This window comes from Vitis riparia, chromosome 4, assembly GCF_004353265.1.
Source record: "Vitis riparia cultivar Riparia Gloire de Montpellier isolate 1030 chromosome 4, EGFV_Vit.rip_1.0, whole genome shotgun sequence".
NCBI lineage: Eukaryota > Viridiplantae > Streptophyta > Magnoliopsida > Vitales > Vitaceae > Vitis > Vitis riparia.
In genome coordinates, this window is record NC_048434.1 from 1,256,747 (window position 1) to 1,281,010 (window position 24,264).

A 24,264-nucleotide genomic window follows, 5' to 3' on the forward strand; every position below is an offset into this window, starting at 1 on the left:
ATTTCGATCTCTTCAGATTATTGTGAGAAAAAAAAAAAAAAAAAGAATTCCTCATCAAGAAAAAAAAAAGGAAGCATTTTCATAAGCTGTGCCCATTTTCTGCTTTGTTTTTCCAGTAGCTTAGATCGGTAAAATTTAATGAACACATTCTCCTTCTGCCAAGATTTTTGAGTGTTCGGCGTTAGGGTATTTATCTTTAGGTAGCAATTGATTTTTAAAATCAGATACTTGCATTTCATAAACACTTCTAATAATTTTTAATAGCAAAAAAGTGGCTTTTGAGAACATTTTAATATTATTTAAAAATGTTTTGATTTTTTTACTGGGTGTTTGAAAAACAAAAGACAGTTTTCTGAGCACGGTTTAAATTCCAACTAAAATTCGAAAAATGATAATAAAAAAAATCTTCTTATTGGATAAAGCAGAGCAGCCAGGAGAAAATCAGAGAGCCATGGCCACGCCACTTTTCCTCTCAACAAAATCAACCCAACTAACTCTCTTCTTTCCCTCCAAACCCAACTTCCTTCCACCAATCAACCCCATTAAAAACCCTAGTCTCCATTATCGTGATCAGAAAATTTTAATTTCCAGAATACCCTTATCTTCTTCCTTCACAAATGGAAGCAACACCCCACCAGAAACAGATTGCCCTGTTCCACTAGACCAGCAACCCATCAATGAATACCAAACTCTCTCCGCTTCCTTCCCGTTTTCATGGGCCTCTGGCGACTTCGTTGAGTACTGCTCAAGATTGGCGGTCACCGGCGCGTCATTTGCTCTCTTTATTGGACTGCCAGTGGCCTGGTTTGGAGCAGTCGGGCCTGATTCAGAGCCTTTGAAGAGAATTCTTGGGGCTGTTTCTAGTGGGATTTTTGTTGTCACTCTTGCAGTTGTGAGGATGTATCTTGGTTGGGCTTATGTGGGAAATCGATTGCTGAGTGCAACTGTTGAGTGTAATTTTCTGTTTCTTTCTGTTGGTTTGATGCGTTTGCTTGAGCCTCTGTTTGGTTGATGAGAAACATTGGAAAGGAAAAGAAAAGGAAAGCAAAGCAAATTTTTGTTGGTTTATTTTATAAAACAAGAAGGGAGCTCCAAAAAGGCCAAATAGTCATATTGGACACACTTGTTTTACTTATTTCTTTTCCGGTTTGAGATCTCCACTGGGAACTTGTTTATTTTCCTACATTTTCTCCTCAATCAAACAGCATTGAATTCTTGTTATCAACTTTTGGTGATTGATGGTGTGGTTTATAGATCTCTCTTTCTCTTGTCCATGTCGCAGATGAAGAGACAGGATGGTATGATGGACAGGTAATCTGATGCAAGGACTTTAATGATACCTTTTTCTAATCCATTCATTGAAGGTAGAGACTAGAGGGCTGTTTGCAATTACAGATATATAAAATCAAGGATTCAGACTCTGGATTTTTGTATAGAGGCTCTTTCTTTCTTGTATTTTTTTTTTTTTCCATTATGCATTTGGTGAAGTCAAATCCAAGAATTCTCACATATATTTTCCTTTTGGATTGTTTCAAATTGGGATCACTGTGAAAAACATGGAAGTTGGTTATCAATCAATGCCTTCTAAAGTGTTCACTAATGCCATTTCTCTTCATCATCCTGGGGTTATAATTGAATTTTTTTCTATATCGTTTTCATTCACTTGGTTTGTTACTTTTTAATTAGGATCTAAAGTGATTTTCCTTGACAGATATGGGTGAAGACTGCTGAGGTTTTAGCACGTGACCGCCTTCTGGGTTCATTTTCAGTGAGTCTATTCATATTGAACAGATTAATTTCTTTCCTGTTGTTCAACTCTGATGCTGGCTTGTCTGAGCATATGGATGGTATAGGGTATGTTGGGAACTTGGGAGTTAATCTCAGTAATTGACCACTAGAATGATCTTCAATGAAGTTGCTATATATCTAGTTTCTTCAAAGATTTGTGACAAAAATTCCCAAATATTGATTCTAAAGACATTAAACAAGGAACATTCTTACTGTCTTATAGGTGAAACCGGTATTGAGCCGATTAAAATACACTCTGGTGACTCTTGCTGCATCCTTGTTTGTATGTGCCTTCCTTCTCATCAACATTGAAGGCAGCCAAAAGGACTTGAACATAGTATCCACCGGAGGTGGGGGCAGGGCCATTCCTGGGGTTTACAACGACGATTCTGCTAGATCATTTGAGCCCGACGCCTTCTGTGGTGAACCTGATCTTCTCTAATTGTTAGTCATTAAACAAACTTTATTACTTCATGTTGCATTGTGATGATATTCAAGAGCATATCCTATTCCAGTATTCCCATATGCCCTTTGTGTACAGTTTGTTATACTGCAATATTCTCCCCTGTTTTTTTAGCAGATGATGTAAACTAATTGAAAATTTGCAGTATGGATTAGTTTCAATGGACTTTCTTGAAGAAAAACTCATGCCCCAGTTGGTTACACTTATCATCTCAGCCAGTACACATTCTCCCTAGCTAATGGCTGAAACTGTGCCATATTCTTTGCTGATCTTATGGGAAATTTTAGCCTTTTCTGTATATGTTGATGTGGGTTTGCCTTGGAAAGTGGTAATCTGTTTGGGTGTGAAAATGCTGCCATTTTCATTGAGAAAAATAATTTCTTATTATTGTTAAACTATCAATATTTCTAAAAGCTTAAACTTGTAGAATTTGGTAGTCTAGTATCAGCACTTGGAGAGAGGGGCATAGGTAGACTCTTTGAACCCCTCCTCCCTCACCTGCGGCTCTATATCTATACTCGGAGAGATAGACATAGACAAGTTTGTAGACAAACAACTACAAATTGGGAAACAAACATGTGATGAAGCTTAAAACACATTACCTCTCTCGAATATTTAATATTATGTTAAACTATCAATTTTTTTTTTAAAGTTTAAATTTATAGAATTTGGGTTCACAATATACACTATTTAACAACTATTATGGGTATAAGCAAGCTCTACTGCAACCATTGATCTCATGCTCTCTGATAATCCCAATTGATATATCTACCAGGGTGGCAACTTGACTTTCTTGAACGAGATTTTTTTTCTTTTTTTGACTACAACCCTCTTGACTGCTTATTTCTTTGAGAAGAAAGAAGAATGGCCATACAAGAAGAGAATGTAATAAAAAGAAAGTCAGATGAAAGCAATTTTCTCTGAAAATCACTGCATCTCATCATTAGTAATCAGATTCATTGCAAACTCCCCTATTTTGATTTCCTCTTTAATCACAGCATTTTCAAAATACATAAAAGCACTTTCTACATCCCCCTTTTATCATGTGCTTCTCCATTCCTGAGTCTCTTTATATAACCTCTACCTATAAAACCCTTTTCCAACACATTAACTTTGTTTAGGATAACATCTGACTCCTACTTTTAATAATATAACTAATATAATAAGTAATGACTTTGATTTACTATGTGTTTTCTATATCCCATTAGAAGAAATGCAAAAGCGTGTCAAAAGTGCTTTTGAAGATAATTCTAAAAAATAATTTTTTATAATAGTTTTAAAACACGGTTTTTCAATGTTTTATAAAACAAAAATCTATTTAATAACCTAAAATTTTCTTAAAATTAACTTTTAAAATAATTATTTTTATTTAGTGTCGGTGTGATTCTTGATTTTGCACGAACATCAAAATCTAGCACTAAATGATTCTCATTACTTGTACCGTAATCCCAGATTAGCGTCGAAATCTAGTAGGTGTGGGAACCTCCTTCAAAGTTCACACCAAAACGCATCGTTTTGTCTCCCCACCCTCCATTACCGTAATGAAAAACAGTGAGAATCAGTGGGACAAGGGATGGATTTTTGGTTGAATTTTGTTGTAATAGAAATGATTAGAGTCAATGTGAGTCACATACCCATCCCAATACCGTGGGCTCCACCATGGCAACGCAAATCAGCCATGGTTCATGCACCTTCCCTCTCTTCCATTTCCGAAACAATTAAACTAATTCTCATTCTTGTGATCTCTCCACCCAAATAAATCTCATCTCCCCCCTTTCGTTTCTCACATCATGAACACCGCCACAAAACTTCATCTTCACAAGCAACGACACCCTTCAGATCCCAGCTTTCTTCTTTCTCTCCTTCTTCATCTACCCATTTCTTCATCATCACTTTCAGGTTCGTTCAATGCCATTGTATCTCGTCTGTAAGGTTGTTGGGTCTGTTTGGTTGCTGAGAAAAGTTTGAGAGGACGAGTGGAGAGTGAAATTTCTGGTCTTTTTTTTTTTTTTGTGGGTGTACCTGTTTTTTTTTTTATTATTATTATTTTTTTAGGTGGGGGAGAGGAAAATGATGGGTTAATATGGGTTTCAGATTTGGTTTTTCTTTCGTTCTCTATCTGCGGGCTTCTCAGCAATAGAACATGAGGATTCGGGTTTAATGTTTGGAAATTTTATTTATTTGATTAATTTTGGTTCCTTTTGGCTCAAACTGCATTGTATCTGGTTCACGTATTGTTTTGATGTTTTTGGGTTTGGAGACGGCGGTTGAGTCTGATTGGTTGCTGAGAAAACAGTGGAAACGAAGCACTGGTCTCGTCCTTGGCGGGGCGAAAAAAATGATGGGGCATATAGGTTTCGGGTTTGGTTTGTTTTTCTTTCCGTGGATTTCTGAGCAACCAAACAGGGCATTTCTGTCTATTTTATTTGTCTGATAAGTTTGATTTAATGTTTATACTGTATTAGATATTTGAATCATTCTTAGAGATCCTGTGCTTGATGTTTGAAGTTGATTTGGTATATGTAAGCATTCGCGTTTCATTTGGTTCTCTTTTTTGCCCTGGATGAAGTCTCCTCTAAAAGGAAAGAAAAATTTGAGGAATAATTTCATAGTAAATCTCCTCCCACCTTCAATGTGAACATTATTAAGATCAGTAGATATTAAAATGATTATCTGATCGAGAAAAATGATTCTAGCAATTGACTGCAAGTGGTTTTGAATAGTATTTTGGCATTATGCTCTAGCTTTGATAATTGATGAGAAAGGGGTCCCTGTGATCTTTTCTCCTAGAAGTTGTGTATTTTCTTGGCTTTGTCCATACGCCCTTTAACAATACATGGATTCTAGATTGGCCAATTGCACATTTTCCCAGCTTTAAAAGAGTATTTGTGGAGATAATGAAAATGCTAGATGGACTTTGGCAATGATGAATTTAAGATGATTGTAAGCAAATACAGGTTGATGGGTGTAGGAGCTGTGTTGCATTAGAATGGGTGTGTCATTGGAGTGAGGTAGGCTAGGCAAGTTCCAAATTCTAGGATTTGTAAAATCTTTATAAAACAATACTGTTGATGGTGATAAAATACTATAGATTTTCTTAATAGATTTAGTCGTGTCCTGGTTTTAGCAGTGTTGTTTTAGAATGATGGAGTGGAGTGTTGGGATCTGGTACTTCACCCATTTAGAAGCAACTATGCAAACTGAAATCATGGAAAACTTGCAATGAATGGTATTTAGTATTGATATTGAGTTTATTAGATTACATTATGTTGTCCTTTTTATGTTTTCCCTTATTTTTCTATTTTGATCATTTTGAACTTTTCTGTACTAGATACCGCTTTTTTACTGTTTGTTACTCTTACATATTTTTTTCTTAACTGACTCCAATGGCTTCTTGCAGGGTGGCTCTAAAACTTGGTCAAAGAAGAACTAACATTGCTTAGTGTGTTGGGATCCATTATATTATGTCTGTTTGTGTGCTTTGACATGGTATTTTTTGCCACAAAAAATTGCACAAGGACTTATGTCACCCAGAAGAGTGCCTAAAATGGAACTGAATGCTATTAATGATGTTGAAGATATGAGCACTGCACGAAGAACTCAGCATGAGCTGTGGCCACTTGATGAAATTGATCCAAAGAAGGCAAAGTTGCCATGCTGCTTAGTTTGGACTCCACTCCCTGTAGTCTCGTGGTTGGCACCATTCATTGGACATGTGGGCATATGCAGGGAAGACGGAGCTATTCTAGATTTTGCAGGATCCAATTTTGTGAATGTTAATGATTTTGCATTTGGTGCTGTTGCAAGATACCTTCAACTTGATAGAGAGAAGGTACATTTTCATCAATGCTCCCAATTACCACCGTTGTTTTATATTTTCTGATCTTTGTGTGTGTGTGTGTGTGTGTCTTTCTCTCATCATCAGTTTAGGAAGACACTTTGCAATCAAATTAATGCAATTTCAGGTCATACAGCACCAAAAGATACCATAAAAGGACTTGACTAAGGAAACCAAGTCTTAGAAATACTTGAGAGTTGAAGGAGTTCTATTGTTAGTCCCTTCCTCAATGTCAAGGGCATTACCTTTTTTGTGTAGCCTAGATTATAGCACCAAAAGATGTGATAAAAGAACTTGACTATCCAAGGAAACCTACTGTTAAAAAAAATGTAAAATTTAATGGGTGCTTGTTGTTAGTCACTTCCTCCATGTTGAAGAGTTAACTTTTCTTGTTTAATCAAGATTCTAGCCTGAGTTATCACAATATGAAATTCAATTTGTTTTACCACTTCGGTTTATTTTCCTTATTTTGGTTTTTATTAGGGGTGACAAATCATACTAATGGGTTGTGTTCATGTTGTGTCAAAACTTAGGATGTTTGACTAAATAGGTTAATACATATATGGAACCAATAATAATAGGCTTAAAAGTATGAACTTAAATATGACCTAATTATTAAACAAGTAACACATCATGTAATTCATTTAATAATTAGGTCTTATTTAATAGTCATGTCAAATTAGGTTTTATTTGAGTCAATATGATTCACCTTTCAACCTAATTGGCTATGACTCAATTGACCTGTTTATTCATAATCGAATTTTAGATGGGTTAAATATGAGTTGAATAGGTTGTGGTTATAGTAATATTAATTAGCACAGTTATTAAGTGTTCGTTTGGATACACTTCTTATTTTTTGTTTTTAAAAACAGAAAATAGTAGTAACTTTTTTATAAAATATAAAAACCCTTAGAGGCTTACATTAAGAATGTAATAATTCTTAATTACTCGCTAAAAAAGTTGAGTTATTAAAAGAATTTTATTATCTTACATTTTAAAATTTTTTGAAGTAATTTTTAATGACATAAGGTAATACTTTTTGTATATGAATTTTTACCAAAAGATTTTATTTATAAAAACAAAAAACAGGAAGTGTATCCAAACAAAGCCTAAATAAGTCAATTCAAGTTAAATTCGTATTATGTTGGTTAACCCAAAAATAATTTATTTAATAAATAGGTTATATAAGTTAACACGAATTTGATTCAAACATGATTATAATCGATCCAAACTCTTAAAATAAATTTTCTGATTCGAGCCATGTTGGCAAAACACATCAAATTATGTCACCCCTAGTTTTTTACTTCCCTTTCTTAATGGAAGACAAAGTTGATGTCAACTGTGTACAGAAACTAGGATTTGATTCCATTGACAATTTTGTCTGAAATGTGTTGAAGCAGTGCTGCTTTCCTCCAAATCTTGCTGGGCACACATGCAAGAACGGCTACAAGCATGCGGAGAATGGGACAGCAGTCACATGGGATGATGCATTGCTCTCAAGTAGTCATCATTTTGGACACAAATCCTACAACCTCTTCACTTGCAATTGCCATTCATTTGTTGCCAACTGTCTGAACAGGCTTGCCTATGGTGGATCAATGGGTTGGAACATGATCAATGTGTGTGCCCTCATACTCTTCAAGGGCCGTTGGGTGGACAGCATGTCAATCTTTAGATCATTTTCCCCTTTCATGTTGGTGCTCTGCCTAGGTGTTTTCATGGCTGGGTGGCCATTCTTGATTGGGTTACTATCCTTCTCTCTCCTCCTTATTGGGTGGTTTCTACTTGGTACATACTGTTTCAAAAACGTGCTAGAATGTTGAATTATTAGTGTCAATAAAGGATGAGAATATATGTTTGATGGAGAAGAGATGCAGGCTGTTATAGTGTTCCATCTACAAAGTTGTGTTCATAATACCAGATGTGGTTTGCACTCTAGGCATTGGGGAGAATCTGTACTGATGCCAACACATGGGTGATGCATAAAAAAAACTGAGACGATTGTAGAATTATTGTTTCAAGAAAATGAAAGTTTGACATTTTGTTTCTGTTTTATGAATTCCCACAATTGAAGAAATGTTCACCAAGTCGGTCAAAAACAGTTTTTTAAAATTAGATTCTGTTTTAGAAGTGTTTTCAAAAACAGTTTTAAAAAACAATTTTTGAGCACAGTTTTTGAAATTTGTTCTCATTTAGGAACTTTTTTTTATTTTTAAAAATATTTTTTATATATAATACTTTAATTTAATCCTTCATATTTATATTTTTTTAAACTAATGCATAGTTTTAAATTACTCTTCATATTTTCAATTTGTTGTATAAAACTTGTTTTCGGAACAAAACATGTTGAATTTGTTCCGAAAAACAATTGTCTGAACAAAATCTCAAAAAATTACATGTCATCTGAGTTTCAAAAAAAATGTTTTGTGATCCTAAAAATAAAAAGCTGTTTTTAAGAATAGTTTCCAATCAAGCAAATCCAAATGGACGTAAAACAAAGTAAATGAGTTTCATTTCTAAAGGAGCAGAGTAGTAAATGATGTAGTGTGGCAGCCATTTTGGTTCCATGTTGTGCATTGTCTGGATAATTATGGCTACACTATTAAGTATGGCATCTAACAGCACCCAAGGATCCCAGAAATTCTTCTTCTCTTCAGATAAAAACACCATCATAAGCATTTACTTATTGGTCAGTATGTAGAGAAGCACAGACAGAGCCAAATTGATACCGAAATCACATAAAAATTAACCAGCTAATTAGTCAAGTGCCGTGGCAAATGACAGTCTGAGCTACATGTCATGATCAAGAGTACATGAGCAGAACAGCCTTTATTTCTGCTGCATGATCCAACATTGCAAAATGATTAGATACATAATTGATAATCAGATTGTCTTCCTCATTTCTGCTCTGTTATCATGCTAGTCTTAAAGATTTGAGTGAGTTCACTTCATGCGCCGTACTTGGGGGCCTTCCACAGCTTGAACGCTACCTCATGCAGAAACCTGTCTGCCGGTATTGTAAGATTTCCTCCATGCTGCATTAGAAAGGCTAACACTCTGTAAAGAAGTGTAAAGACACCTTACAAGCTACAACAAATATATTGGTGGAAACCTTAAGGGAGAAAAAAAAATCTGGATATTTTTTAATGCATAACTGATATTAGAGATTAGAGAAGGGTGGCTTTAGGAACTTTGCATCTTTCTAGACTCGAAAAGATTTTGTTTCTATAGATGCATAACATATCTAGTATTAGCAAAAGCTCCATATTTTAAAAAGGTTGATGATGGGCAATACCAGTACTGCATTCAATTCAACTATATAAAACATCTGATGATCATAAATCATCACCTCCTTAAAATCTTCAAAAGAAAATGTCTTTGCCATATCTTTGCGGGTTACAGCATACTGCCACTGAGCAATTAGCATCGGGCAATGGTGTCTGCTGATAAAAAAAATTAGCAGGACAATAGTGCATGTCATGGCAGTTCAAGGAAACCAACAAAATTCTACTTACCTAATATTGTCCCGTGGATTCCCTCCTTTCATGGTGTAACTTTGACGAGGGAAAAGCGATGAAAGATCAGAGTTGTTCTCATTTTTAGTGACTAAAACTGATAAACTGGGATCATCATCCTTTGAGATAGCCCCATAACTCATCACTAGGGACAAGTGCAGGCGGGAACCAATCTCAGATCCAGGTTCGGCTGTTTGCATTATTCTACCAACCAAACCATTGATATATTCTACGTCGTTGGCAATTATTTCCGTCTGACCATTTGCCTTCTCACCAGCTCCAATATGCATGAAAATTAAATCAAACTGGCTTGTTTCTAATGTTTTTCCTTCTTGAAATCCAAGTAACTTCAGTGATTCGGAGGCCACAACATCAACTGGAGGCTCAGAAAGAGGATGATTGCTTTTAATCAACTCATCAGTTTGCATCACAGTGAAGCCAAGTGTGCCACCAAAAGATGTCAAACTTGAATTGTTTGCAACTATAGCAGCCCTCATTCCCATGAACCTGAAATTGAATAAAGAGGCGTGTTGAGCCATATGACCAACAAATAGATCAGTCTACATTTTCATTGACTGATAAGAATTTGTGAAAATCAACAGCAAAATACCTCTCTGATATGGTTGGCATCAAAGACTTCTGTTGGCATTCCAAATTAGTAGCACCTCCTACATTCTGGGAAAATAAAAAAGCGGAACCATCATTTAAACATGTCATCAGGAAATCAGTCTTTGTAATACTGAAAAATTTGTGGATATTACCACACCAAGAGAAGCTTCACATGAATCCAGTAGTTGTGCAAACTCTCTAACTATTCTCTCATCCTCGGTTTCTGCAATCTAAATCCAAGTGAATCCCAAAAACAGTACATGAGGTATCTACAAAATGTTGATAACAACTTTCCAGTATGAATCAAAGACAAAGACAGCAAATCTTTTCCAACTATGGGAATGTGGGGTGTAATAAACCACCAGCATATACAGTGAACATCAACCATATGGAAGAACTTGGGGGCAGAGTGACAAACTGAAGTTGAGATGTCATGGTATACTAATGAAACAACTTTCAATAGGATTAGAAATGCATATGCAGAGAAACATAAGAATAGCTCCCAGTGCAGAAAATAAAAGAATGCCAGTTGAGATTCCTCAAACATTTCCAAAGAAACTGATGATGAAGCTATTAGCAAGATGTAAATATAAAATACTACAGAATGATTAGAATCTCACTGTTTAACCCAGATACAACTACGGCCGCATAATGAAGTAGGATTAGCATCAGCAATGTAATAAACAAATGGCACCAGAATGTGCAATATTGAACCAATAACAAGGTTGAGAAGAAGGTAGAAAAAAACTCCCAATGGCTACAGGAAGGAAGTTATCATCTAGCATATTCCTTTTAGCAGATACACTCATACATGCCATTGGAAAAGCCTTGGGATGTGAGCATTGTTGGAACATGAGAATTTAAAATATTCGTTGTTTTCATGCTTAGTTGGTTAATTATTTCCATAGAGGCGGTTCAGCAAGAGTGGTAGCAATGTTGCTCAATAGGCATGCGTAGGTTAGTTTGTGACTTCCTTTTGTCGTTCTCTTTTTCCAACAATGTCCTTTGATTGGTTTTAGTAGAAAGGAAAGAGGGATGGCTTCAGGAAATAAAAGGGGCCTGATGACAAGAACTATGATTCCCCTTATATATGGTATAAATAGGAAGGCAGCAAGTTGTTTAGGTTGAACTTGGTGAGACCTGAGAGTCAGTTGGATTTTGGAGGGTATGGACAATGATTTGATCACTTAGGTTGGAAAAATCAACCCAACCTGAAATTGGTTGGACAAAGGTTAAGACAGAAGGTGATCCAACCAAACCCAGCCAATGCTCTTTTATGGTAGTAACAATCATTGAAGATGACATATTATGTCTTTATTTATGATCAGTTTCAAAAGCAATTATAGCTGAAAGTTACAATGGCAATAGCGGCTGCTGCCTTCCTAAGCAGAAAGGAAATTCCTAGCAGCTGCCACCCTCCTCCTTTCTCTGCTCCCCTAGTAGCCTGCTTAGGCTAAAACCTGCACTCCTCTTCTTCTTTCTTTACCAGAAGGCATCTGAACTTCTCAAGTTTCATCAATTACTTCATGATATCAAACCGTTTCCCCCCTCTACGGCAGCTCCAAACGGAAGATCGCAACGTGCCATTCGTCTTATCAACAAATGAGACAGCTTGAACCTGACATAACCCGAGCCATCTGAGCATAAGTTTTGCCATACAGAGTCGGGTTGAGTCAAGATCTAAGTAGAGATTCTAGGCCTTCAGTTTAAGCTCTAAGCTCACCCAACCTGCTAGAGTTGCTAACTAATAAATAGCATAAATAAAATTATTGGGGTGACCAAAAAGGATTGGTAAAAAGCTATTCCCTTATCATACTGATCAGCATATGTAATATCATCACTACTGGTAATTATATTATCTACTAAGTGAGATGCTGCTTCTGTCTTCTTTGCTTCTTATTGATAAGTAAATAAGAATTCCACAGGATGAGCACCAAATTGGCATGCAACCATTGCACATAGAGCTTATACAAGGATCACTGAGAACGAAAAGAACATCTTTCATCTCCTGCCAAACATTCATACAATGAGGAGGGGCATGAGGCACCCCCCACTCCCTTTAGGCCCTATGTAGATACGCCACTGCAAACAAAGCATGCAGCAGAACATTTTGCAGCTGCAACTCAAGACTGTCCACACCATAAAAAATTCTTCTGTTGCATTACTTCCAAATACACCCAGACAAGGAAGATCAACACTCACTATCTTAAGTTATTGCAGTCCTATATTGGTCTCAGTTAAATTAATTGAGTTCAGTAAAATTGAGGCATTTAAGCACCATATAAACATAGAAGACATTCAATTAACAATGGATTCACCAGTTAAAAAACATTGAATCTGTAATTATCAGCACAGATTTTTTCTAGGTATCTTATATGCTTAATGGGAATTGTCATTCTCACCAAGGCCAAAACAAATAATATCCACATAGAGCTAAAATCTTCACTGAATTTAGGTTGTCTTTTGGTTATATGGAAAATTCCATTACATTCCCTGTGTTGATTGTAGAGTTTGGGATGCATAGAATTCAAGTTCACTCCAAAACCACTTTGCATGTATATCAAACAAACAGCATATTTGGAACAGATCCCAATTCCATGCAACCAAACAAGTTCTTCAGGTAACTACCTGATTGGACGAAAATCCAGATCATAAAAGTGCTCCATTTGGTATAGGAACTCAAATGTATTAAAAATTCCAACTTTCGATGCTAAAGTCACCATATATCCCAGCTCAATACAGCTACAGTTCTATTTCCATTTCTTTTCATCCTTTCGAATTTTCTCAGCAACCAAACAGGGGTGGGGTTACTAGGAATCATCATGAAACAGAAAATATTCACAATTGGCCCTTCTAATAAAATTTAAAACCCAAACCCATATCATTTTGTCCCTAGGTATTTTCATAGTAACAGTTAATGTATCGATCCCAACTCTTAGTTATGAATGGTGATAGTAAATGCCAAACCTGAAGGAGGAGAATTGGAGAGGGACAAGAAACCGCAACTGCCTCGGGATGCGAGATCATGGAGGTGGGTGTGAGATGGGTTTATGAAGCGAGCCAGGCCATCTCCATACAGCACCAATCCTCGGCTTGGCTTGTCCGCCATTTCCGTCTGCAAATTGAGATCGTTAAGAACCAGGTAAGGAACACAGCAAAACTCGGACTTCCCAAAAAGGTGAAGAGTGTAAAACGATTTTCGGGAATCGGATTCCTCTCAAAGCGCACCGTTTTGGTTTCGTCAAAACGACAGCGTTTTGGATTTTGGCAAGTTGGCAGCTACTTAATTAAAAAAATTAAATCCTTTTAAAAGTAAACAAAAATTAAAACCTGTTATAGAAAACAATCTTTTAAGAATTTATTAAGAAAACAGTTGCTTTTTAGAATCATTTTAAATAATTTCGATTATTTTTTATAAAACATTTTGAATAACAATTGAAAAAAAATGAAAAAGGCTTTGAAATTTTTTTATTTTTACATACATCAGTGTGTGATAATTCCAAATAAATTTAAAAATAAGTGAAAATAAAAAAATTTAAATTTTTTATTACGAATTTCCTTAAGAAAGCAAAGTTTTGACATTAGTAGAATGCCAAATTAAATATTCCAGCCCCACCCATGAGTTTAGCATCCTAAATTTTGTTTTATTTTGTGACTAGTTTTCGTTGATAAACTGACATTGGCGAGGTGACTTGGACCCACCAAAATTTTGATGTTCATAAAAAAATCCAAACATAATTATCATCTAAAAGGAAAAAAATTATTATACGAAGCGAATCAAAAATGAAAAATCATGGCCTAAGGAAAAAAAATTTCTTGGTTCTCTCTCACTAGTTTGATAGAAGAATTATGGAGTTGACTCCAACATGAAAGAAACCTGCATGAGCATCATTTTGACGTAATAATTACAAACAACAGACCAAAAAATTGGAGTGGACAACTGCAAAAATAAAAAAGGAGAATTGCTTCTGTAGGTTGCTTCATTCATCCGCAGGTTTTTCAGTTAGGGAAGTGAGGTCATTCTCCTCCTCCTCATCTACTTTGCCATTTAGAGCCTGCTCCGTTTCAGGCAGGACTCCATTCTCTTCGTTGGGCAGGTTGCCGTTTTCCGTTACTGTTACACTGTTCTCCTCTGTGGTGGTCACTGGTTTGGGGAGTTCTCTTGAGGCGGAAACTGCTAATAGGCTGCCAATTCCGTCGTACAAGTTCTTTGCGTCCATGATGAGAGCAGCTCCGCCTGGGTAGCAGCGGCCAAAGCAAGTGGCACAGTGTGGATAAGCAACCTACGGGGACAGAGTTCAGAAAAGAGGGTTTGGGCAAAGTTGAAGAGGGAGCTCAAGTTAGTAGGAATGTTCACCTCGATGAATGCTCGGCAAAGTGAGAGGAAAAGAAGTGATTCGTTTTCTCTGAGCATCCGAGACGCGTTGTACCTCAATAAGGAATTGGAAACAGCCCGCAATCCGTTGATCAATTCTTGCGCAAGCACGTGTTTTAAGCTTATTGGAGCACAGGGCCGTAGCTCATTCATCGCTGCAGATACACCTAGAACATTTGCAGAGAGTGGTGGATAAATCGATGAGTTCTAGGAGGAGAACGTATGAAGAAAACTAATTTGCTTGCCAGTTCTAAGATGAACTTCAGTAGAAATAGAACTTACCATTAACAAACACTGCAAGAGGTGGATGCTCCATTAAATAAGATGGGGGGGTCACATCCTCCCGAGTTTCTTCACCTACGCCACCAGAAGGGAAGCCAACTGCTGGCAATGGTACCCAACGATGTGAATCTAATACTAACTGGAGTAAAACAAGAAATCAAGTTACCAACCGGAGGATAAAAATTTACAGGATGCTGACTTTTAGGCTATGTTTGGTTCCCGGAAAATTTGAGAGAAAATGCAAAAAATAAAATAAAATAAAATAAAAAATGAAGGAGAAGGAAAAGTAAAAAAAAATAAAAAATAAATTTAAAGTCAATAAATTAATTTTATTTGCTATTTTAAACTCATTTTACTTATTTTAACTCATCGATATAAAAATTAAATAATTTGAAAATACATATGATTTTAACTAGTTTTAATTATATTTGATTTTTTTTTTATTTTCCATGAAACAACCAAGTATAAGAAAATCATTTTCTTTAACATTTTTTCTTTCCTTAGTGCTTTTTGGGAACAAAACATAACCTTAAGGAAAGTTACCAGCTCAACACATGTTTCTCTCACAACATAAAATTTCTGACCAGTATCAAGAATGGACTCAAACCTAAGACCATTCTGCCTACATACCTGAAAATTCTCGATAGCTGTATTCATATTCTTTGAGAATAAGTTGAGAACTGCCCTGTAAAGCGGCCAAATTGAATTGTTAAAATAGGAAAGGTGCTTGTCGATCAATAGTATCAGTAAAAAATTTAAAGATATACTAACTCTTCAAAAAGAGATGGGAGCAATCCCCGAAAATCCAGTCCAACCCAACCAAGTCCCATTGCACAATACTGTCCATAATGCACACAAGTAAAAAAGCTGTCAAATTCTGGATCCAGCAGAAGGGTATTACTCCTCTAAATAAATTCACATTGCATTCTAACTGGTAGGCCTAGAAATGCACCAACTATAAATGCTCTTTTCAGTAAAAAAATAATTAGATGTAAATGAGAATTGCAGAGTAATTTCTCACCATGTGAGTATTCAAAACACAGCTGCTAAGAACCTTCTACAATCTCCCCCCGCCCCCCGCCCCCTCCACCCCAAAAAATAAATAAAAAACAAAAAAAAGGTAAATAAATAAATAAACACAATTTACAAAATCCATGTTCCTGAGGATTACCAATGCTGCCTGTTTCACTGAAATGCAATTTGCTTGTATGCTCCTACACGTGATTCAGGAATAGGTTATAGTCCCAATTGTGCTCATGTTTAAGCAAGTTAAAGTTAGGAATGTTAATAGGACATGTTAATCATGCTCTCTAGGTTTAAGCTTAATTCATCATGTGTAAAAAGAAGATTCAACTTTCATAATTAAAAAGAAAGGTGAACCAAACCAGGAAATTCCTGCATAAACCATAAATTATTATTATTTGGAAAAAAAAAATATGATGCAATGCAGACACATATATTCCCATCAAAAGCTCCAAGCAAAATGGAGAATACATGCATGCATGAAAGCTAAAACATAATGTTCTCACCATGCACTGGTCCAGGATATTTGACAAAGACCCGCCTTCAGTTATCTTGGGGAGCATGGCTTTCAGAGTTCTAAGGTGAGATGTTATCTGATGCATAGCCCAACTAAAAAGAAGTCCACCATCATAGTTTTCTTCACTTCCTGATGTATCATCAGCAAATATGGCTCGGTATTGGTTAACAACATCAAAGAGATGCATCCTCTGACAGTTTACCATCCCTTTTAAGTAATCATAAGCATTTTTTTGGTCCAAATCATCAAGAATTCCAGTGAGCCATGCTTCTCGGCATCTCAAAAACTATATCACATAAAAGATCTTGGTCAAATACAAGCACATAAAAGAATCTATCAGAAACATGAGCATATTCATGAACAAAGAGAATTCAGAAAATACCTGTAAACGCATTTCAAACTCACTAAATACTCCTATTCGACGTAAATATCCAATAATGCGGAGACAATCTGGTAACTGCAACACATATATATCCAGGAAAATATTCAAAATTTCCAATGCACATCCTAGATTATCCATTATTGTGTCACATGCTTAATGTAGCAGACAATATACCAGAATATTTGATCGAAGTTTCTGGAGAAGCTGATGAAGAAGAGATTGGGTTGTTTGCCTAACTTCTGCAGCCAGTGCTTGAATGACTGGCAATCTTTAAGCGAAAAACAGGGCAATAGTGAGTTACATTTCTCAAGGTTGACAGCTAAAACAAATATTAGTTGGCAAGTAGCATACAAGAAATAAAAGCTCACTTTGGGTGCATTGTTGAAAGTTTGCAAACAAAAGCCTCTAAATCAAGAGCCTCATCATAATTGCCGTTCCGTACACATCTGCATGAAAGAGGGGAATTAAAGAGGTGTTCTACATTTTTTCTTAGGTAGGAACTGATGAAGCATTCTTAAGGTCATCATATAAAATCAACAGTGACAAACGACATTACGAATGAAAAAATGGAGGAAATAAAGACTATCCGAAAAGTAATACACAAGCCATTAGGAAATGGCATTTCAAATCAATGAATCCAGGATCCCCTCTCAGTAAAAATAAAAGTAAAAAATAAAAAATAAAATTTTATAATTGATTAATTGAAAATGTTTGAAGTCAAACAAACTTACTCTGAGAATGATAAGAATAAGGTGTACAGATTCTAAAACTTGCAGACCAGATATTTGCATATCATGATATAAAACTATCAGAAAGAGGGCTCCATGAATGAATTCTTATCATATGGTTTTACAATTCAAAATTACTTTCCATAGGAGCCATGAAAACTCAAGATTTACGGCATCTTTCTACCTTCGGCAATAAAAAGATAGGTCACATAAAAAATCAAGAGGATCTACCAAAAGCACACAACATAAGTGATTGAACTGCCTAAAAATAGTAAATAAAGGCAAAAGGATTAGTTGCAACTTTATCAGAGCCAATCTTCCAAATTAAAAACATCATCCAAGCACTTGACGACCAAAAACAGTTTTTGATGCAAAATCATACTTATGTCCAATTTCAAAATAACAAAGATGGAACATAAATCTGCCTTCTCTTGTACCTCTTGAAAGATAGAAAAATTTACTCCCCACTCCTAGCGTATCAACAACTGTGTCGAAACCACTAAAATTGGGGGCATTCTAACAGTAGGACTGAGCATACACCCTATATAAATTGAATGAGTCAGAATAATGAATAATTACAAACAGAATTCTAGGATGCTTTCCTTATTTGAGGCTTTCATAATCTTAACTTTATATTTTCTTATTTCATTCCCAACAAGGAATGCATGAAGCGTATTGATAAACAAAAAGGCTTTATATGCTTAGCAAATATCATAGGCCATTTAAGACCTCTAGCATGTTTTCCCTTCTTTCAATTTAACATGTGATCTTTACAACTTTTTCAAACACATACGTGTCCATGAGCTGAGGAATTTCAAGCAAGTCAAGCAAAGTACTATGATTGGCTAGCAATGTTTGGTTCATCTTTCTCTCCTCCAAAATCTGTTCTGCAGACTCAATGAACTCAGTGCAACCAGATGTCAGCTTTGGTATTTCATTTATCTGCAGAGGAAAGAAAAAAATCACCATTATATCTGATCTACTTAAATTCTTCCATGCTTATATAGATAGTATTGGAAAGGTAGACATGATCAAATTCAGTATACAGTTTTATAGTTGACAGCAAAATTCCCAATGGTAAAAATAAAATAAAAAATGCACCAACAACAACAACAACATTAAAACAATCAATTCATCAGTATATTGGCATCACAAAATTCCATATCAAGGGCTTTACAATGCAGTTGTTCCCCACCATTCAAGAGCATACTAAACTAGCCATTCAGGTGCTGTAATCTTTATATTATCAGGCTTGAAACTGTGCTTTATCAGCTAAAGAAACTTTACCCTATGTCCTACTCTCTTTTAATGGATTTCATTAATTATGTGTTTCTCTTTATTCCTAAAATCAGTAATCTCCCTCAACAGACACATGTTACCAATCAAATTCAAAGTAACAATCCTACATCATCAGGCAACCAAATATGGATCAAAATTTAAACATAAATAAATAAAATCCAACTGATATGGAAATTTACCAGAGACTCTAGGTGTTTATCCACAGAAGATACTTCCTCTCGAATTGCTAGTAAAGCATCAGCGGCAGAAATGAATGCACGGTAATTATTAACTGCCACCTCTTGCATTTGCCGACGAATTCGTTCAGCATCAACTCTAAGAAGCTCTGGTTCCTGCAAAAGAAAAATAGCAATAAGAAAAAGAAGCTCAACTATATTTCAACCACAGAAATGTAGGAAATTCACTAATGCCCAATTTGGTTGGTAAAAAGTCCCAGGAAGAATAGATAGCGTAGAACATTAATACAACCATTTTTACCTTATTCCAACTTGCTACAAGATTCCAAGTTTTCTTTCTTTTTACTGAAATTTCTTGGGCAGCAGACAAGAAGGTAAATGCACAAGTATGAAGAGAAGAAATAAAGAAGAACCTGGGACAGGCAACTTCGTGTGAAGAGAAGTACAACACAACAGCAAGAAAATGAAATAGAAGTTCAACTATGTATCTCAGTTCTGAATTCTGTAAGAAAACTTGAAATCCTAAAACTGCCATTTCAAGTTTCAACCAAACATGTCACAGGACTCAAAGTTTTTGTTTATTTTCCTACAGGTGTCTCAGAGCAGATCCTAACCTGCTTCAACAGAAATCAACTCCATCACCTTAATGTTGATTTGGTCGCTGAGAAATCATAAACGAACATAAGAAAAACTTGGTACCTTACAACAGCAAACTCAACCACAGGAAGTCCTAGAATTCCAAGATTTTTATTTCTTTCCTAAAATTTCTCAGAAACTAAGGTAATTGAATAGGAAAATTTTACCTAATCTTATGTTGATGGCAAGATCCTAGGAAACAACTCCTCACTAATTTACAACACAGCCAATTCACTGCAAAATGCTATTATACTATTCTAAGTTTTTAATTTCTTTCCTTCGGATCTCTCAGAAAGTAATTGATATTGAATAAATGACCTTGGCTAATATAATTCCCCGTTTGATAACTAGCAATAGATACAGATTAAATGAATTGAATTTTCTAGGTAGCTACAAATAGCGAGAAATAAAAAAAACTCAATCCTGTAGCAACACAAAATTCAACAGCACAATGTCATCATTTCCTTTCCTTTAATTCTCAAATTCGCTAAGTTAAGACTCTAATTTTCATAATTCGCTCCGCAAAAAATCTCAGAAACCGAGGGAGCACGAAAGAGGAGGAGAAGAAGATGTGGAGGTACCTTGTGGAGGCGATCGAGTGTGAAGGAGAGGAGTTCGGAGACGTAGGGTTGTTGAGAGACGGAGGCGAGAGGGAGGAGAGTAGCCATTGGAGAGGAGTCTTCAGCAGCATCGGAGTCCATTTCCGGAAGTGAATGGGATCGGAGGTTGGATTAGGGTTCTTAGATCTGTGCAGAGATGCAGATCCAGAAGACCAACCGCACCACTGTGTTCGTCGTGTCCAGTTCGTGGTTCTGAAATCAGGTGTCGTTTTGGTGAAATTAAACGACGTCGTTTTGAAGAGCTAGAAACGGAGAAACTGCAATGACGTCCTACTTACGAAGGACACGGACCGAAAACGACGTCGTTCTTAGTCCAACATTCAAGCTAGAAGCGGAGAATTTTGATTGAAACTGAGTAACTGCGCCGACATCGTTTCAAAACGACGTGCTTTTAAATTGTACAACAAAATTTCAAAAAAAGTAACGTAATTATTTAGAAATTAAACATATTTTAAAATTATTTTATAGTTATATTAAAAAATTAAAATAAATTTAAGATAATATATAAAAAATAATAATATATTGATTTAAAAATTTTCTTTTCTTTTCTTTTACATTTCTTTTTTATTTTCTTTCTTCCACATTTTCTCCTAAATTTTTTTCAAAAACCATACGTAGGATTATGAAACCATCCAAGGAAAAAAAATCAACCATTCCCCAAATTCAAATGCAAGTACTGTTGGGCTTTCTTGAGATAGCAATATCCTCAGCTTAGGCCTCAAGTCAAGTACAGAATCCCAAAACATGGGTGTGATTTCTGTATCTAATGAAACACCCCATTTTCCCATCATTTCTTTCTTGTCTTTAGGAGACAAATAGTCCGGCTTTTACATACTCTGCCTTTGAACAGTTTGATTTGAATCTCATTGCAATCATATTGTTCACTTTATGTTTTCAATAAGAAAATTCTTCATCCCCATATCTGTTTACAACAATGGTGACACCGAGTCAAATAGACATCATGGAAACCATTTGAAACGATTTCTTTTCACTAGTTGAGAATAGGTCGTTACAAATTGTATTAAAATCAATCTATGATCTTGGTCTTGAAGTTTGCTTAATCCCACAAATGGAGTTGGTTTATTCGGTCCTACAATCCTATGTGACACAATGAAAACAGATATTGAAGTTATAAAAAATCGAACCATCGGGAGAATAGTCTACCTCGAAACTTGAGAATACATAAATTCATCTCATTTCAAAATAAGAATTATGAAAATAAACTATTTTTAAACTTGCAGGTTGACTTGATTGATCGACCTATACAAACTAACACAACTACTCTTATCCCCATGTGCTCAAAAGTCAATTAAGTTTGCAGTAGCCACAGGACAATGACCTCTATAACGCCCTCACCATAAAGCAATAGTGGGGAGATAGTTCTAGTGATCATTGAAAAGGGGTGCAAAAAAATTCTCATAAAGTCCTTCCTTGTAGAAAATTTTTCTTTATACTTGGCAAGATGTAATGAAATTCAAGTTATCCTAAAAGATTTTGAGCATCTTCAAATATGATTATGATATCCCACATCTAATACAAGAAAAACTTCATAATTTTATATATGTAATATGTATGACCTCTTCTTCACTATGGGCCTTGGGCGGGCACCCGCCGAGGTGCTACAACCCCTTTGCCTACTGGATGCTACAAACTCTCTGTTACCTTGTTCCCATGAAACCCTTAGCGACTTTAGCATTCTGGTAAGGGCATGAGTGCTAACAAACCATAGACAATATCCATATGATTACAAACAAATTATTACACATTTGAGTAGGCTTTTCTTAAAAATGAATCAAAACAAGTGGGTGCTTGCTCTTTCAGTTGCAGAGTGATCTCCAGGAACACTTCATTGTAACTCTAATTAATTGCCGTTGAAGCTCAGGCCATGGTTGGCAAGCTGCCAAGATCTTTCAGCCATGGATCAAACAACAACCAAGAAAAAAAAAAGAGAAATGTGTTTCATATTATTCAGAGAGTAAAAGGCAAGAAACAAAACCAGAAATTGTATGAACAAAATGAACAAGTACAAAGGCTTTTCCCCCTATTTCTACCGGCCTCTGGAAATACACCTTGTAGCCTTTTCACCTTCAAGCTTTATAGTCCAGCATTTACAGCTCACTACTTCTCACCAGCAAAAGAACATGACATGAAAGGAGAATGCCATAAAGAGGAAGAAAGCAGAGAAAGAGAGGGAGAATGAATTGGAGGCATAAAAGTAGTAGTAGGGATAGCCATAACCAGGCTGCCCCTTTGCAGGCGGTTCTGGCCCTGAAGGGATGCCTATGTAGTTGAAAGGAGGGGGTGGAGCATCCCATGAGAAGTAAAATGAAGGTGGAGGAGGGGGAGATGGAGGTGGAGGTGATGGTGACGATGGCGGTGGCGGTGAGTGGCTGTGGTAAGCTGGGGCAGGGGAGTGATGGGATGGGGGTGAATGTGGTGGTTTGTACTCTGATGGTGGAGGTGGAGGTGAGCAAATGACAGGACATGTAGCACAGTCACTGATACATAGCATGCCTGTGGGTGGCACTCCAGTTTGATCCTCAGATACTACTCTAGCAGACATGATCATTGCCATGATCCCAACCCTCAAGAGCCAAGCAGACCCTTGTCTTCTCAGGGATGCTACACCCTTGCCATGATCCATCTGAGCTGCAGGGGCATAAGTTTGAGGAAAAAACCAAGTTGATGTATTCTGGGCTTGAGGGCTTGACTCAGAAACCAGTCATTCTTATCTGCATTGTGACTTCATAGTGACTGATCATCAGCCAAGGCAATGGCCCCAATAGATGCCTTTACCCTTCCTTTAAAAAGAGTGATCTAGATGCTTCTTTTTCTGAAGTGTGATGTTTGCTGTAAAGGAGGACAGTTACTTTCACCCCTTTCTTTCTTTAATCTCTGAAGCTTGAAGGGTCATCTACCATGCCCAAAGACTACTGATTTTGACACTCAAAGCACCAATTCAAAGCCACCAGAAGGGCCATTTACCATTCTGTAGTTCTGGGCTTAAATCAGTTGTCTTCAAATTTTATATACTAAGATCCTTTGCTTTGTTTGAATTGGAGAAGATTCAAGGTACAATTTGCTTTCGGTGGTAATAGGTACATGTGTGGATGGGCATAGCCCACAAGATCCAACCATGAAGTCATGGAGTTGGTGAGATCCTCCATTGATTTTGGGAGTCTGGGACAATGGGTGACACCAAGATCTGTTATTTATTTCAAAAACAGCGCTTATTAGTGTCATAGGCCTCTAATTTTTGTTTATTGTTAATCATGGGGGACAATGAGGCCGGGTTTACGCGTTAAATTGACTATGCTAAGACCCTTTTTATCATGTTGGAGAATGGTGTGTTTATGACTGAATTCTTTTGGTTTCCATGGGGAGGGGCCCATGGGGAGGGGGGGAATCCTAGGGTGAGGGACTCTGCAGGCAATACCATTCCTTTTTCTTGTGCCTTTCTCCAAACATAATCCACCTTTATAGGCATCAATCCTGTCTTCACAGTATCACATGAGTACTTTATGCTTTCTTCTTGATTAATTTATGCTTTTCTTCTCTGGGTGGGCTTGTGAATCACCTCTCTGAATCCAGTTAAGAATCCCCTGTCCTTCTGTGGGTTCCATAGGGTTCTTTCTTGCATTAATCATCCCAATAATCCAATCCCATATCATGGTTTTACACTCAGCTTGTGCATCACCGTTGGGTAGCAAATTTTTTTCATTCATAGTTCGTACTGTGAGAGATTTGATTTCAATAGCCTGCCTCTGAGTACTCCTTTTCTGGCCTCTCTCTGTCTGTATGGTGGAGTTTGATGGGGATTGAGGGTGGGCCAAGGCTATTTTCTTGGTCCATCTCCATCTTTGACATTATAACCAAAATCATGCTGAAACACAATTATGAGAAGACCGTAAATGTTGATTTTGGTGGCCTGTGTTCATACAGTGAACCATGCAGCCCATTCATATCAATTGGACAGTTATTATGGCAGTTGGTTCTTCATCATTTTGAGAAAT

The 24,264-nt window shown here is 36.4% G+C and overlaps 5 protein-coding genes across 9 annotated transcripts; 2 read left to right on the forward strand and 3 right to left on the reverse strand.

Annotated features, from left to right (window-relative positions):
- Positions 1-107: 107 nt before the first annotated feature.
- Positions 108-5,737, forward strand: LOC117913399 (protein CONSERVED IN THE GREEN LINEAGE AND DIATOMS 27, chloroplastic). 3 transcript variants are annotated; one of them, XM_034828373.1, is made up of 5 exons: positions 108-953; positions 1,283-1,311; positions 1,712-1,768; positions 2,012-2,232; positions 5,652-5,737. In XM_034828373.1, the coding sequence occupies exons 1-4, from the start codon at positions 389-391 to the stop codon at positions 2,228-2,230; spliced, it is 870 nt and encodes a 289-aa protein (XP_034684264.1). In that variant the 5' UTR covers positions 108-388; the 3' UTR covers positions 2,231-2,232; positions 5,652-5,737. The 3 variants fall into 3 exon arrangements, with proteins under 3 accessions (XP_034684264.1, XP_034684265.1, XP_034684263.1); XM_034828374.1 differs by lacking the exon at positions 5,652-5,737 and adding an exon at positions 2,397-2,576; XM_034828372.1 differs by lacking the exon at positions 5,652-5,737 and having other exon boundaries at positions 2,012-2,576.
- A 13-nt stretch (positions 5,738-5,750) lies between these two features.
- Positions 5,751-8,144, forward strand: LOC117913401 (protein REVERSION-TO-ETHYLENE SENSITIVITY1). Its single transcript, XM_034828375.1, has 2 exons — positions 5,751-6,083; positions 7,490-8,144. The coding sequence occupies exons 1-2, from the start codon at positions 5,775-5,777 to the stop codon at positions 7,910-7,912; spliced, it is 732 nt and encodes a 243-aa protein (XP_034684266.1). The 5' UTR covers positions 5,751-5,774; the 3' UTR covers positions 7,913-8,144.
- Positions 8,145-8,741: 597 nt separating this feature from the next.
- On the reverse strand, positions 8,742-13,417 carry LOC117913696. 3 transcript variants are annotated; one of them, XM_034828750.1, is made up of 6 exons: positions 13,181-13,414; positions 10,366-10,436; positions 10,215-10,279; positions 9,605-10,111; positions 9,439-9,529; positions 8,742-9,124 (listed from the first exon to the last, which is right to left on the reverse strand). In XM_034828750.1, the coding sequence occupies exons 1-6, from the start codon at positions 13,320-13,322 to the stop codon at positions 9,038-9,040; spliced, it is 963 nt and encodes a 320-aa protein (XP_034684641.1). In that variant the 5' UTR covers positions 13,323-13,414; the 3' UTR covers positions 8,742-9,037. The 3 variants fall into 3 exon arrangements, with proteins under 3 accessions (XP_034684641.1, XP_034684642.1, XP_034684645.1); XM_034828751.1 differs by having other exon boundaries at positions 10,366-10,443; positions 13,181-13,327; XM_034828754.1 differs by lacking the exon at positions 9,439-9,529 and having other exon boundaries at positions 13,181-13,417.
- A 577-nt stretch (positions 13,418-13,994) lies between these two features.
- LOC117913503 (conserved oligomeric Golgi complex subunit 8) lies at positions 13,995-20,455 on the reverse strand. Its single transcript, XM_034828493.1, has 12 exons — positions 20,213-20,455; positions 18,999-19,151; positions 18,314-18,462; positions 17,161-17,238; positions 16,967-17,060; positions 16,793-16,867; positions 16,400-16,696; positions 15,642-15,709; positions 15,501-15,555; positions 14,871-15,009; positions 14,571-14,755; positions 13,995-14,496 (listed from the first exon to the last, which is right to left on the reverse strand). The coding sequence occupies exons 1-12, from the start codon at positions 20,330-20,332 to the stop codon at positions 14,194-14,196; spliced, it is 1,716 nt and encodes a 571-aa protein (XP_034684384.1). The 5' UTR covers positions 20,333-20,455; the 3' UTR covers positions 13,995-14,193.
- Positions 20,456-22,376: 1,921 nt separating this feature from the next.
- Positions 22,377-22,895, reverse strand: LOC117912675 (leucine-rich repeat extensin-like protein 1). The gene has a single exon (XM_034827359.1). It carries the CDS (start codon positions 22,893-22,895, stop codon positions 22,377-22,379), a length of 519 nt encoding a protein of 172 aa, XP_034683250.1.
- Positions 22,896-24,264: the final 1,369 nt, after the last annotated feature.